Source organism: Labrus bergylta, chromosome 17 (genome assembly GCF_963930695.1).
Source record: "Labrus bergylta chromosome 17, fLabBer1.1, whole genome shotgun sequence".
Taxonomy (NCBI): domain Eukaryota; kingdom Metazoa; phylum Chordata; class Actinopteri; order Labriformes; family Labridae; genus Labrus; species Labrus bergylta.
The window spans coordinates 23,126,188-23,139,868 of NC_089211.1; the positions used below are offsets into that span (position 1 = coordinate 23,126,188).

The following is a 13,681-nucleotide window of genomic DNA, read 5'->3' on the forward strand; positions in this document are numbered from 1 at the left end:
TTTTTAAAATTTGCCCCGTTTCTGAATGTGCTGCAATTGTTGCCTTTTTGGAAATTGTTAGTGACGTTGCAGCGCGATTGCTTCTGTTGGACAGAGAGAGGGGGAAAACTTCTGGGTGAGCGTTCCTTTATTTATTTAGCACTATCTATTTGGGTGGTTGGACAGCATCATGTATTGAACTATAAACATCTATATTAAAAAGGAAATAATCTTCAGAAAAGGTGAAGGGGTAATAATGGATTTGAAGTGTCTAAAAATGTAAATTCTGGTTGGCGTTTTTTGTTTTTGATTTTGAAAATGTCAAAAAATCTGAGAATCGAAAAAGACAAAGTACTTTAAGTTTTCTGTTGTATCTTTCATCACAAAAAGTACACTGATTTACACAACTCTAGTCTAGCTGGAATATTTGGTGTTGGTTTTGCATGACATTATTTTTTTTTGATAATTGATTTGAGAGGAAAAGCAGTGATATGTGATGCATATCTTTAAAAATAAAAAGGCATATACAGTTAACTTGTAAAATATGTTGACATAAAGTTATAAAAACATAAATCTATTTATTTTGTTTAGACGTTTTTTCTGCATATATAAAATTGTAAATCTGCTGATTTGTTAGTTTTTGTAAATTGAGTCAAAACCAAAAGAAAGCACTTTAAACATAGTGCATATTTATTTACACATTGTACGACAACATCTGATGATATATATAAATGATATATTTGACTGTGAGTCTGCACAGCAGAAAGTAGGCCTGTGTAGTAATGATGTAACGATAAGCGGGTGAGAGACACTTGCTAGCGTGTGCCGGCTACGGACCAGAGAGAGGCTTAAGGGCTTGTTTGTGTGTGAGTCTGTGTGTGTGTGTGTGTGTGTGTGTGTGTGTGTGTGTGTGTGTGGGGGGGAGTAAGGGAGGAAGAGGGGGGTGGAGGGGGGGGGTGGTTTACATAACCACCCGGGCTTGTTCAGCTCCTCGTATTGCTAATGCGGCTTCCCCAGCCACGAGCCTGCATTAAGCCGGGGGATAACAATGACAGAGAGAGTCAGACAGACACACAGACTTACAGACAGACAAGGAGAGAGAGAGAGAGAGAGAGAGAGAGAGAGAGAGAGAGAGAGAGACAGAGGGAGCGTTAAGCCCGGGCCGTGCCCCCACACTCAGCATCACTGTGTCCAGTCACAGGAATCAAGAGTCTGGCAGCACAGACACAAAGCTGAGAGCAGAGTTTTTCGACTCAGCATCACAAACAAGAACAACACAGATTTGAGGAAGGATATTTCTGCCTTTGAATTTTCTGCTTCATCATAAAAAGGATGCTCTGGGATTGGAAACAATAAGACAAAATGAACTAGCTTTGTTGTAATACCTTTGGAGCAAACAGCACATATTTAATTTACTTCTCCAAGGGAAGTTTCTGTATTCAGCCTGGACATTATACAGTATATTTCCCTTTTCTAACACAATAGCATTGTGTGCATGCAGGATGTGTGATGTCAGTAAAGTGAGCTGATGCACAGCAAAACATTACTGCTTTGTTTCTCGTTTCCATGACTAATAAACGCTACAAATCTGTCTGATATCATCATTAATAGTCAGAGAAGAGACCACTGTGCATGGAGAGCCTGCATGTAAAAAAAAACGTCCATTTTATATACAGTCTATAGTTGCTTCTCCTGTTTTCTTTCCACCTTTGTTTCTATCTGTGTTATGTTGTGCGTCAGTACTTCTAAAATCACTAATTCTACAAAATCAGTAATTCTACACACTGCCCTCTGTCTTTCCACAAGTTAAAGTGTTTATATAGTATATGCCTAGTAATATTTTATCTCTATTGTAATTTATTGCTTCATTTAATTAATGTAAATAAGTTTGTTTTTTTAACTTTTTGCTATTTTTACTAATTATACTACTTTTTTTGAGTCCCATTTCCCCAAATGGGAGATCAATAAAGTTTATCTTTATCTTTATCTTGTCTGCAGGTCAGTGGTCCTAAATGTGAGTATTAAAGTCATCATATATGTGTAAGGGATGTAGTTTATTCCAGAGGTCAAGTTGCAGACACGGCGCCTAATAGCTGCTAAAACCCTCTAAAGCTCTCCTCATCACTGCAGGATATCCCACCTTTCAAAATAAATTGCCATCATTACCTCATTTTATGGAGGACTTTACACACACCTTCTATGTGTAAGAAGGTGTGTAACATCTGCCCAACCTTAAAATGTAAGCAGTGCATAGACTCCGTCCAAAATATGGACTTGCGTTCAAACTAGGCTATGTTTGAACTTAGGCATCGCTGGTGCTAAATGGTTCAGCACAGATAAAGTTTATAAAATGAGTGCTGGTATACTGAGTGGAATAATGTGTGTTGAAAACATGAAGAGAGGGTCGGTGTCTAGATGTTTCCAGCTGAAATCTCTGCACAGCTTTTGGACATTTCCACACCTGACAAACGGCTTGGCCATCCATTGCACTCAGAGAAAGACAGACGGACCCACACAGAGTGCAGACAGAGGTGGGCTGTAAATATAACAGGTAGCAGCAGTGTGCAGCAGTGTGTGTGTGTGTGTGTGTGTGTGTGTGTGTGTGTGTGTGTGTGTGTGTGTGTGTGTGTGTGTTGACTTGGTATTCAGACAGTGACTGCAGGCACAAAGGACCAGCAAGGATGCTATTCTTAGCCCAGCAGGGCAGCAGGATCCAGAGCCCGACCACACACGTTACACAAACACAGACTGAAATACTCTACAGTCATACTTTAGATTCATTTTAAATCAAATACAATATTTAACAAAATAAAATCTATTACCATAAGAGGAAAATTGTTAAATATAAAGGATGATATTAGAAAATACTAAAAAGAAATCTGGCACTCTTGAAATGTCATTATTCTCCATTCTTGTTGCACCTATCTCTCTTTTTTTCCCTTACAAATTACCTCATAATGTCATCGTCCGTCACTTATCTCCTGAATTGCTCTTATTTAACTCCATTTTAACACTTAAAAGTTCATAAATGTCCTCCTTGGTCACAACTGTAGGTTTACTTTCAGCATGTTGGCCACTTCAATGGTAAACCCTCATCACCATGGAAACATCAGTTTGGTACTGCATGGGGACAAAAGCCTACACTGGAATGCAACATTGAGAAAAAGCAATGTCAAGCATGGGGACGGCTGTAGTTAGACCTCCCTTGGCTGATGCTCAACCTCTCCACCAAATGTCTTGAAGATTTGACCTGAAGTCTCGGTTTTAAATTGTGCTAAAAACAAAAACAAATTAAAGAATTCATGGACAGCAAACATCGTAATAAATCAACAGCCGTCGAGGCTGGCAGGGAAAAGCTTTGAGTTGACCCTGAATTGTGCAGCCATAACAAGAGAGCTGGAACTGGACCGGAGGAAAAGCTTCTCAAACAATCATAACAAAATAAAGAGGAGCATAATCATGATCAATTGTATTCCTCTTGTAAGCTACAAATGACAACAATGTCTCTCTGAAATGATGAACTACGATACAAGAAAAAAACCACTCACAGGCTGTAATTCAATGAGCTGCGGGAGCTTTTAGCCACGTTCACAATGTTTCCACTTCATTAAGCACCAAATCAGCAGCGTTTTTTTATTCCCCCTCTCTCTCTGTTGTTCATGTCTAATCGCCTATTTAACTCCTATTAGACTAATCCCATGAATGGTTATGTTGCAGACACATTGTGTTCACTCTGTAAACAAAAGCTGTCCAGGTGTGCTCGTTAGAAAGGGATGTTCATAGGCGACTCATTTCCTAGTGAAAACCAACAGACCAGTCTAAAGGTAACAAAACAGAAAAACTGAGCACAATTTATTCAGATTTGTCTGCAGGTAAAGGACGTAATTTGGTTTCCAGTGAGTGGCTAACGTTAGCAGTGCTAGCATCGCCAGCCTTAGCTTGTCCCTGCAGGTTAACATCCACACGCCCGTGATAAATGTGATAACCCATCGGAGACAGAACCTATCCACATTTGTATCTCCACTTTTGAGACCACTCTGCTTCAACGAGATACTATCGTTCACTGTGCTTGTTTACATTCCGGTGATAGAGCAGGGAGAGTATTTAAGGGCGTTTTCATGATTTCTTCATACCGTGCCTGACCATGATTGTCCCCCCCCCCCCCCTTCTCCCACACTGGTCTGCGTTCACATAAATAATGAGACATGCCCGAGACCACCTCTTTAAAGGCTTTGTATGTAATTTTTTGATCCAGCAGATGTCGCCCTTGAGCACCAGCATGAAATCAAAACAACTCGCGCTGCATTGTTGTGTTAGCATGCTGATGCTAGCGATCTTGATTGTGCTCGTATCTTCACACTGCATGTAAATTTACCTGAAATGAGCGTGATCTAGAAACACAGTTAAGCAGTGAGTACAGTATGTTATTCTTCTTTTCTCTAGTGCCTCAATTAAACAACTTTTATACACGAGGGGAGGAGTCAGCCGGCCGTCCCGGCGATGTAAACAAACTGAAGATAGGACTCTGAAAACTCTGAAAACATCACAGACAGTGGGACTCGGGTGTTACACCCATTGTAGACAGTCATGACTCACAGAGTTATTTTCAGAGGATAGACTTGATTTATATTATATTTAAGTGTGAAAAATCACATATAAAGACTTTAAGTGGAGTCGGGAACAGTACTGGAGTACGGCATGAGTACAGTATGTTTGTGTTCACACTGATCAAATGAAGTATAGAAATAATATTTATTTATAACATTTACTTCTCGTATAGCTGCTAAGAAGGCAATAACACTGACCGGGCTTAAAAGAGATCCCCCCCCCCCCCCCAACCTACGAGGTTTACATAACGGCGAAATTAACAAAATAAGGCTGCACAATGGACAACTCATTGACAGGTGGTTTCCGTGGCAACAAGTGATGGAGAAATGTATAGACCTATGCAGGCAAGTGTAACTGTGGTGATATACTAATTCATTACTTGGATATTTGTGCTGGTGGATGGATGAAAAACACTGTTGTGGTTGCATAAACTGATGAAACACTGGTTATGTCACTGGTGATGTGTGTGTGTCACTTTCTGTCCGTTTGACTGTCTGTCTTTGTTGTTGTTGTTGTTTTCTGTGTGTGGGGTTTGTCTGTTTGTTGTTGATTTCATTTTGCAAGAAGAGCAACGGAGTAAATACCATTTATTGATAAATTGATATATCGCCGAGCCGTATTGTCAGGTGCATCCATTCATTCATCCATCCATTTTAAGTTAAGTGCAAATGCAAAATGATCAATGTGTTCATAAAAACAAATAAGTATTGTAGGTATTTTCAGATCAATAGGCTGATTATGTTCATGAACCAGATACATTTAGAAATGTTTCAGCGTCAGATGCAGACAAATTAATGTTTGTTGTAGCTATCTCTGTTTCTTTTAAGAGCGGACATGAAATGAGCTATAAAGGATATCAATTATAGAAGTCAGCTTTGATGCTCTCTGATGTTTCATCTGACTTTTATGTTGCTTTATTGAAAAGCTTCACTAGGACACTCTGATTTAAATTGCTCTGCTGTTACAGAGACATCAAACACAGACTGTGTCCTGAATATTTTTACTTTTAAATATGCCTCTCCTCAGCTGCCCTTGTTCAGAACAACTGCATTTCCATCACAGGCAACGGTAGGAATAGCTTTGACATGCATTCTTAAAATGGCCAGCAGGGGGCAACTGATGGGTGAAAGCACGGATACTACAGCGGCATGCTCAAGGGGCTTTCCCGAACCTGTGTCGAGAGCTGGAGAGAAATGAAACCTCCGAACAGCCAATCATCGAATCGGCCGGGAAAAAAAAGGCAGACGGGGGCCGCCAGGTAACGACGGAGCTGGACACACCACAAAAACTAGGGCGACGATCGTTCACCGTCGATCCAACTAGGACCGATGGTCACACAGACCTGGCAACCCTGCTCACTTTCACAAATGTCCAGAGGTTTTAATGTGGGTTTTTTTTCTACAATAAACTGACTCTTCAGGTGCTGAATGCTTCTCGGTTGCCGTCCAGTTTATTCCCCAGCTGACTGTCGTGGAGTTGTCTCTGCTGTGAGGAGTAAACAGCAGCTATATTACAGACAGGCAGGCAGACAGGCAGCTCCCTGTGGCTCTAATGCCAAGCTGTCACGGTGCATGGGTCGCAGCTTAGCAGCACTGTCCTCTTCCACTGTCTTTAGCTCCAAGTTTGTGTTTGTGTGTGTGTGTGAGAGTGAAAAACAATGAGAGGAAGAGTGTTTTAGTTCAGACTGAAACGTTTTGGCCTCTTGTCCATCAGAGTGTCTGAATGCATTAGAAACAGTTGGTTCCACGTTTCCACTGTCTGTCTACAAACCATTTCAAAGAATACCTATTATATAAGCAGATGAATCAATTCCAAGTATTATTTCAAATATAATTCTGAGAAGTACTTTACCTATAATACTAAATACTGTTGTGAAACAATAAGTCAATGAATCCATGACATAAATAGAAGTATCAACGCTTCAAAGTTCAGCCCATTTCTACAATTCACTTAGCAGATGCTTTTATCCAAAGCGACGTACATCAGAGAGTAAGAACAACACAAGCAAGGATCTAGAAAAAAGGGAACAATGTCAGTAAGAGCAAACGATCAGCTTTGAGTCTGATTGGACACACAGGTGCTGACAGGAAGTGACCAGAGGCAAAGCACAACATTGAGGGCAGTTCTTGAGAGCTCTAATCAGTATAGAAACCATCTTATAAGTCGTCGTTATCAAACAAAAACCATCGTCATTACCATCATCATCATCAATAATATGGAGACCATCATCATTAAGTTAGTAGGTATTCATGAAAGGGCTGGCTCTTTAGCTTTTTCTTAAAGGTGCAGAGGTCCATTTCTAAGGATTAAACAAACCACAAACATATGAAGTCTTCAGCTCCGTAAATGTAAAATGTTGCTGCTTTATTCTTTTGAAACTTGAATATGTTTGGATTAAAAGGAGCAAGATGTAACTCTGACGCGTAGCATTTCAATGGCCTCACTCCAAATTCATAACATTGTAGAGAGCTGTCTCCCCCCCCCCCCCTCCTCTCTAGAGTAAATGCTCACTCAGGTCACCATGTGGTGGACTCTGAAGCTTCAGTGTTTATCCAGCTCTGCATCGGTCTGTAAACCTTTCTGCTCTCTAACCTCTCTCCATTTTTCAGAAGCATCTCCAACATTGATCCTAGCCTGAGCACGTGTAGCCGGAACTACTTAATTCAAAATCAATGATGCTGTGTGTGACTTTATCCTGGACCTGGCAGCTCTTCATCATCACCATTTCTTTCTGTGCGAGTCTACGTGTAGATTTGTTTTCAACACAGGGTGCTCTGAGTGCACAGCTTGACAGCAGAGAAGAGAAAATGTTTCCAGAAGAAGAATCAAGAAAACAGAAGTTTAAAGAATTCAGGTCAAAGTTGGACTCTTGTTTTGTAACACAGTGACAGTCTGAGGGACCAGAAACATCATTTTGGAAAGTTGTAAAGCAAGGCTTGACCTTATGCATCACTTTCAAAACAAGCAATGCTCTGCCTCCGTGCTAGTTTCAACAATGTACACATTTAAGTGTTCATGGAGGTTGTAACAACAAGTTGTGCAAAGCCTGGAAGACGCTGTGTATGCTCATAACTTTGATAAATGTCCTTAAGTGATGTCACTTGAGTCAGCAGGATCTGCAGAGGTCAAAAAATATAATTTTCTGGAATCAAAAATAAATTTAAATGCGGGTCGCTGATGGCCCAGCGGTGTGGTTGCACCCAATGTACAGAGGCTATAGTCTCGGTTCAACTCCGATCTCTAGCTCCTTTCCCACAGGTCAATCCCCACTTTCGCTCCCAATTTCCCACTGTCAAAATAATTCAATTAATTTTTTAAATGATGATATGATTTTATGAGTTTATCAGACCTCTGGAGCAGGCAGCTTGATTAGCATAACACCTGGATCTCTAACAGAATTGTTGCTGATCATGTTGCATTGTGGGTAATGTAGGCACCAGGCTTTGACTAGGAGGATGTAGTGACAAAAATGTGTGTGTATCACAGGATGTGGGATGTAACATGTTCTCCTACATCCTTCTACTTTTTGGTCACTTAGAGGTTATAACATGTGACTTTCAGAGTAAGACGTCCAGTAGATGTCAAACTACAACACCAGTTTCTCAAACCAAAACAAAGACGTTCCTTCAGGACACCACCTCCACTCCTCCCCCGCTGCTTCTTTAGTGTCCCTACCGAGTTCAGCAGTTTCTACGCCTGATCTCCACTCAGACATGCAGCCCAAAGTTAGTTCACTTCTTCTGTGTTTGAAGTATTTTACACCAAAAAAAGTCTTATCCTCGGTTTGGAAAGTCTTTTGGTTCTTCTCAAAATATATTCCATACTCCGCTATTAAGTCCCTATAGTAAGAGGGTACCTAAGTGGGCGGGGCTGTCTCTCTTCCTACACGTGTTGGCTAACGTTTGGACAGTAAGGGACTCAGTTGAATGCAACATGTCCGCGTCTTTGCGTCAGGCATTTAAAGACACACGCGTCTGAAGGTTTAGTACCAGCAGGGGGCGATAACGAACCGACGGTGGTGTCCTCCACTTTATCTGCAGCTCTTCTACTGAGCCGGTGGAGAACACAAAAGTCATAACATCGATGTCATATTTAATCTCTTTTTTTTTTCTTTTTTTTTATATAACCGATTTGACAAGGGAAGGCTGAAATGAAACATAAAAATAGAGTAATATGAGATAAAAGAACATCCCCCTGTTAGAATTCCCTCTTCAGCAGCAGTGAAATGAGAAAATCCCTTCTTTGGCATGCTGATGTGTGTCGGCTTTTTCTACAGCTTTGCAACCGAGACATGAAAAAGAAACTTACTATAATGAAAGAAACATTATAAGATTGATTCTGACAGTGTGAGATTTAGTATTTAAAGCTACAGTTATCGCTGAGTCAGCACCTCGTATGTTTCGCCTTGCTGCAGAGTTTCCTCATTAAAGCCTTGAAAAAACCTGAAAACATGTCGGCTTCTTTGTTGCCTCCATGTGAAGTCGGGACTGAGTCAGAGTGTCACAGGTGTCCAGCATGAAGCGACACACGACCTGAGAAGATTAAACTGAAATAATCTGGCTTGTATAGAAAGTAAAAAACAAACATACTGTATGGTGCAGATGTTGGTGTACAAGAAAATGAGCTTTCAGCCATTAGTGCGCGTTGCTCCAGCTGCTGCAGGGGATGAAACAGGTTTCATCCCCTGCAGATGCATTAACAGGGATATGAGTCATTTCAAATTAGCATTAGCTGCAACAGAACAAATATTTTCACAACAGCTTGCTCTCTTTACAAATCAATTATCAATAACTCCAGGCTCTTCAGGCGCTCCTCTTTGTAAGGTGTAAAACAGATGCCTGAACTTTCTCATGCTTCAGAATTTAAAGGTTAAATAAACTTTAGAGATGTGGGAGATGATTGCAGTTTTAGCTTTTGTTGCTCAAATCCAGAGAATGGATGTAAGGCTCAATCCTCTTGGACAAAAAGGTATAACGCATAAGAGACTTTTGTTCCCTTTTTAATACCATATTGCACCAACTGTGCAGTGCTACTCCCAAAGTTACTCATTCATTAAAATAATATTCCAGCTCTCAGCCTGTCGTTAGGTTGACTGAAAGTTAGGCTGAGACAGGATTTCCAGCACGGCGCTTGCTGCCGATGATACACCTTGATATCCCATTAAAAAGTCTTATTTCTGGGGCGAAAGTGGCTGAGTGGTTAGGGCGAGCGCCCCATGTACAGAGGATGATGTAGTCCTCGAAGCGGACAGCCCGGGTCCAAATCCAACCTGAGGTCTGGATTATATCAATTCAAATCTTAACATTATTGCATTGTCTTTTTTATCCTACTACAATTTTAAATATTTTTCTCCTATGTATTCATTTTAATATCTTGTTGCTTTTATGTGTCGTATTTTATTTTTATACATATTTTTTTAATTCTTATACGTGTGCATTAGTCTCTCAATGATTTTATAAACTACTTTTTTTGTCAATAACTTTTCTGCACTCTTGTAAAGCACTTTGAACTGCAATTTAATCTGTCTGAAAGGTGCTATATAAATAAAGTTTGATTGATTGATTGATGATTGATTCCCCACTCTCTCCGTCCCTTGTTTCCCACTCCATCCGCTGTCTTATCTCTAAATTAAGGAGTAAAAAGCCCCCCCCACCCCCACCAAAAAAAGAAAAAAAAAGTGTTACTTTTATTTGCATGTGGTGCTCCAGTGATTCCATGTTTATGATCTTTAGTTTTGTTCTTAAATATGTTGTTAAATACTGGAGTGCAACATCCATTTTTAACATAATTTCTTCACTTACATTCTTATAATTCCTCCATGATTATATACAGCGACAGTAAAGTGACCCTACTTCCCTCCAGGGTCATTTAAGATCTCACATTTCAGCTTCAGAGGGAAGGCATCAGGCAATGATAATAACTGTTGAAGAGCAGAGGTGTTCTTCAAAGTCTTTAAAAATCTATTCAGTGCACCTCAAGTGAAATGATCAACAGACAGACGAGTAATTAAAACTATTCTTATAAACTTTTGAGCTATTTTTAAGCAGAAATGTCAACTGTTCTGATCTATTGAAGAGAGGATATCTTCAGCTTTTCTTCATCCTCTTTGATTTTATATTTAGTTTTTGGGGTTTAAAACCGTCGGTCAGACAAAGAGGCTGTTTAAAAATACTGTCTTTGACACTTTTCACTACTTTAATTTTGTTTGGTTAAATGAGATATAATCTGCAGGCTGCTCAGAGAATATCTACAGGAGTAACCCTGATGTGCTGAGATGCCCACTGCAAGATGTGTTCATCATATTAGGGTGCAATGACATTTTGTGCGTGCATGCGTTTTCTTCACTGAGCTGTTCCCTGACCAGGACGTCTGACAGGTGAATAGGTAGCTGCCCTCTTTGTTTAACCTTTAAAGGTAACCGTCTTCTTTGTTTAACCTTTTAAGAGCAGGGTCGGTATAATTCTGCAAAAACAAGCAGGATATGAAGAGTAACATCTCCTCAGGGCTCAGTCTAAAACCCATCCTCTCCCCTCGGGGATCCTTCAAACACATGCACGAGCACCACCAGATCGCAGCTGATCTGTAACCGAGCAGAGACAAGAGCTCAGATCTGAGCAGAGACAAGACCTCAGTGCATCGCCTTCAACTTTCTTCAACCACAGTACCTCCTGTCTCATGCAGCCGTATGAAAACACTTCAGCATGTCAGCATGTTTGCATTAACTACATGTACATTTAACATGTTTAAGTAAACTGTCTCCTCTTGATGTTTGCAGGACACAGCGCCCCTAACACCCACTTTAACAAACCGCTACTGTCCCTTTAAATGATTTGAAGAATTTCAATCTGGGTGTTTTTTATTTATGACATTTTCTTTTTTTTTTTTTTAAAGATGAGGCTGAGAAAAGCTCAGAAAACACTCTAAAGGTGACGCATTTATGTTTGTAGACCATAAAAAAATCAGGAGTTATTCATATTCAGTGATGCCATTCAAACTTTAGGATTACTACATTAAAATAAAGCAGATGGTACTATAGCTTTACATCAATTTCAGTGTTTGTGCTATAAAAACAGTCAAATATATCGTTTCAACCAGTCTTGAAATTATATGAATGAGCATATTTTGAGTGATAATTACAAATATGATTATTTTAGGGGCTGCTTTGTACCATTAATTATTAAGAAATGTATAGAGAGTCTGACTTTCAACAGAGTTTGAATACTGTGGCATGTTTTATTTATATAGATAAATCTGTCATATTTCTATGATTTAGGATTTTAGTCCAAACTAAACTTAAAAGATCTCTACATGTAAACCATTAAATGTCATTAAATGTGAACAAATTGTGAATTCACAATCCTTAACTTTTGTATTGAACTAGTTTGGGTGATTTTCACTTCAGATACATACATTTTTCTTGTATTGTTTGTGTTCCTGCATGATTTACATGAAGAAGTATAGTTTGTTAAAAATGTGAGACAGAGACAAAAACAAAGAAGAGAAAGTTCCTTGTTAGAAATAAATAAATTACTTTTGTATTTAATTAATTTGGGTGATTTTCACTTCAGATTTCTGCATTTTTCTTGAGGACTGTCATTGTTTTTTCTTGTATTGTTTGTGTTCCCGCATGACTTATATGAAGTGGTACAGTTTATTAAAATGTGAGACAGAGACAAAAACAATATTAGAGAAATAAATACATTACTTTTGTATTTTCCAAACACACACACACACACACACACACACACACACACACACACACACACACACACACAGCACCAGCAGCCTGGATCCTTAAACTCAAAACACAGGTGAACTTCAACCTGCTCTTACTGAACTGAACCAGGACTCACCTGCTGTTTCTCCATGGGCTCCTTCCCGATGGAGGACACTTTAGGTGCCGGTGCCCTCTCGCACGTGCATCCCTCCAGCAGGTATATCCCAGATGGCCTCGTGCTCTGCTCGTTCTCGAAGTAGAAGAGCACGTTCTGGTGGAGCGCGAAGTACTTCTCGGTCCAGCGGCTGTTCTCGGTGGTCTTCTTGCTCAGGAAGCCGCGCTTGGTGCCCTCTTTACGCGCGACCACCGACAGATACAGCGCGTGGCCCTCATTGTACCGCACGCCCTTTTGCATTTTTAAAAAAAAATAGTTGTCTTTAATTTTGGAGCCAAGTACAACACTCACCGGAGGCGTCTCATCACATCTCGTTTCAGGCTGTCTGCGCCGTTATGTTTTAGCGGAGGGATACAGCAGAGAAAGCGGTTCGCATGGGGAAGGTAATCCGGGTTTACCATGGTAGGAAAAGTTGGAGATTCCGCGGCGCAGAACAGCATCACATTGGGGTTTTAAAAGTGGGCTATCAGCGGCGAGGGGAAAACACACACCTCACCTCCTGTCCATCCTCCCAAAGTTCCGCGAAGAGTTACCGTGCGCTCGGCTTTTCGTCCCGTCAGCAGCGCGCAAAACAAAACAAAACCAAAAAAAAAAAAAAAAAAAAAACAGGAATAGATTGGAGGGAAGAACAGACGGTGAAAACAGAATCACGACGGAGATCAGTGCTAATCGGCTTTGACACCAACTTAAAGAGACAGGTCTCTGCTGTCCCACCGCGCCGAGCTGGAGCGCAGCCTGCACCAGAGTGTATGGGGCCAAAAATGAAACGGTGCAACCAATCACACAAGGGGGGGGGGGGGGGGGGGGGGTGATGCGCTCAGATGATTGCCTTCTTTGTTTTATTCAGCAGATTTAAAAACATGTTATTTACTTATCTTAACATGAGTCTTAAGGCAGGACATTTAGATGTTAAACACATTGTGTAAACAGGTCACATGTCTTTCTGGGTATTTGCATACTTTTTTCACTTTCTTTTGCAGAACAGCTGTTGATACTATAAATACTACAGTATATATATATATATATATATATATATAGATATATAGATATATCTATATATATATACACACACACACACTTCATTCAAAGACATACGTAATTATCCAGATATAAGGAGCGGTGAAAACACTCAGGGCTCAGCTTTAGAAACACTTTAGGACAAATTAAACAATTTCTACACATTTTGTGGTCTACGTCAGTGT

At 40.2% G+C, this 13,681-nt stretch overlaps 1 protein-coding gene across 4 annotated transcripts in view; it reads right to left on the bottom strand.

Annotated features, from left to right (window-relative positions):
• rasgrf2a (Ras protein-specific guanine nucleotide-releasing factor 2a) overlaps window positions 1-13,217 on the bottom strand; it is a 40,988-nt gene extending 27,771 nt beyond the window's left edge. For all 4 annotated transcript variants that reach the window (XM_020655855.3, XM_065965598.1, XM_020655854.3 and 1 more), the window contains exon 1: window positions 12,441-13,217. In XM_020655855.3, coding sequence (XP_020511511.1) covers window positions 12,441-12,719 — 279 coding nt within the window. In that variant the 5' untranslated portion in view covers window positions 12,720-13,217. The remainder of the gene's footprint in view (window positions 1-12,440) is intronic.
• Between the last annotated feature and the right edge of the window lie 464 nt (window positions 13,218-13,681).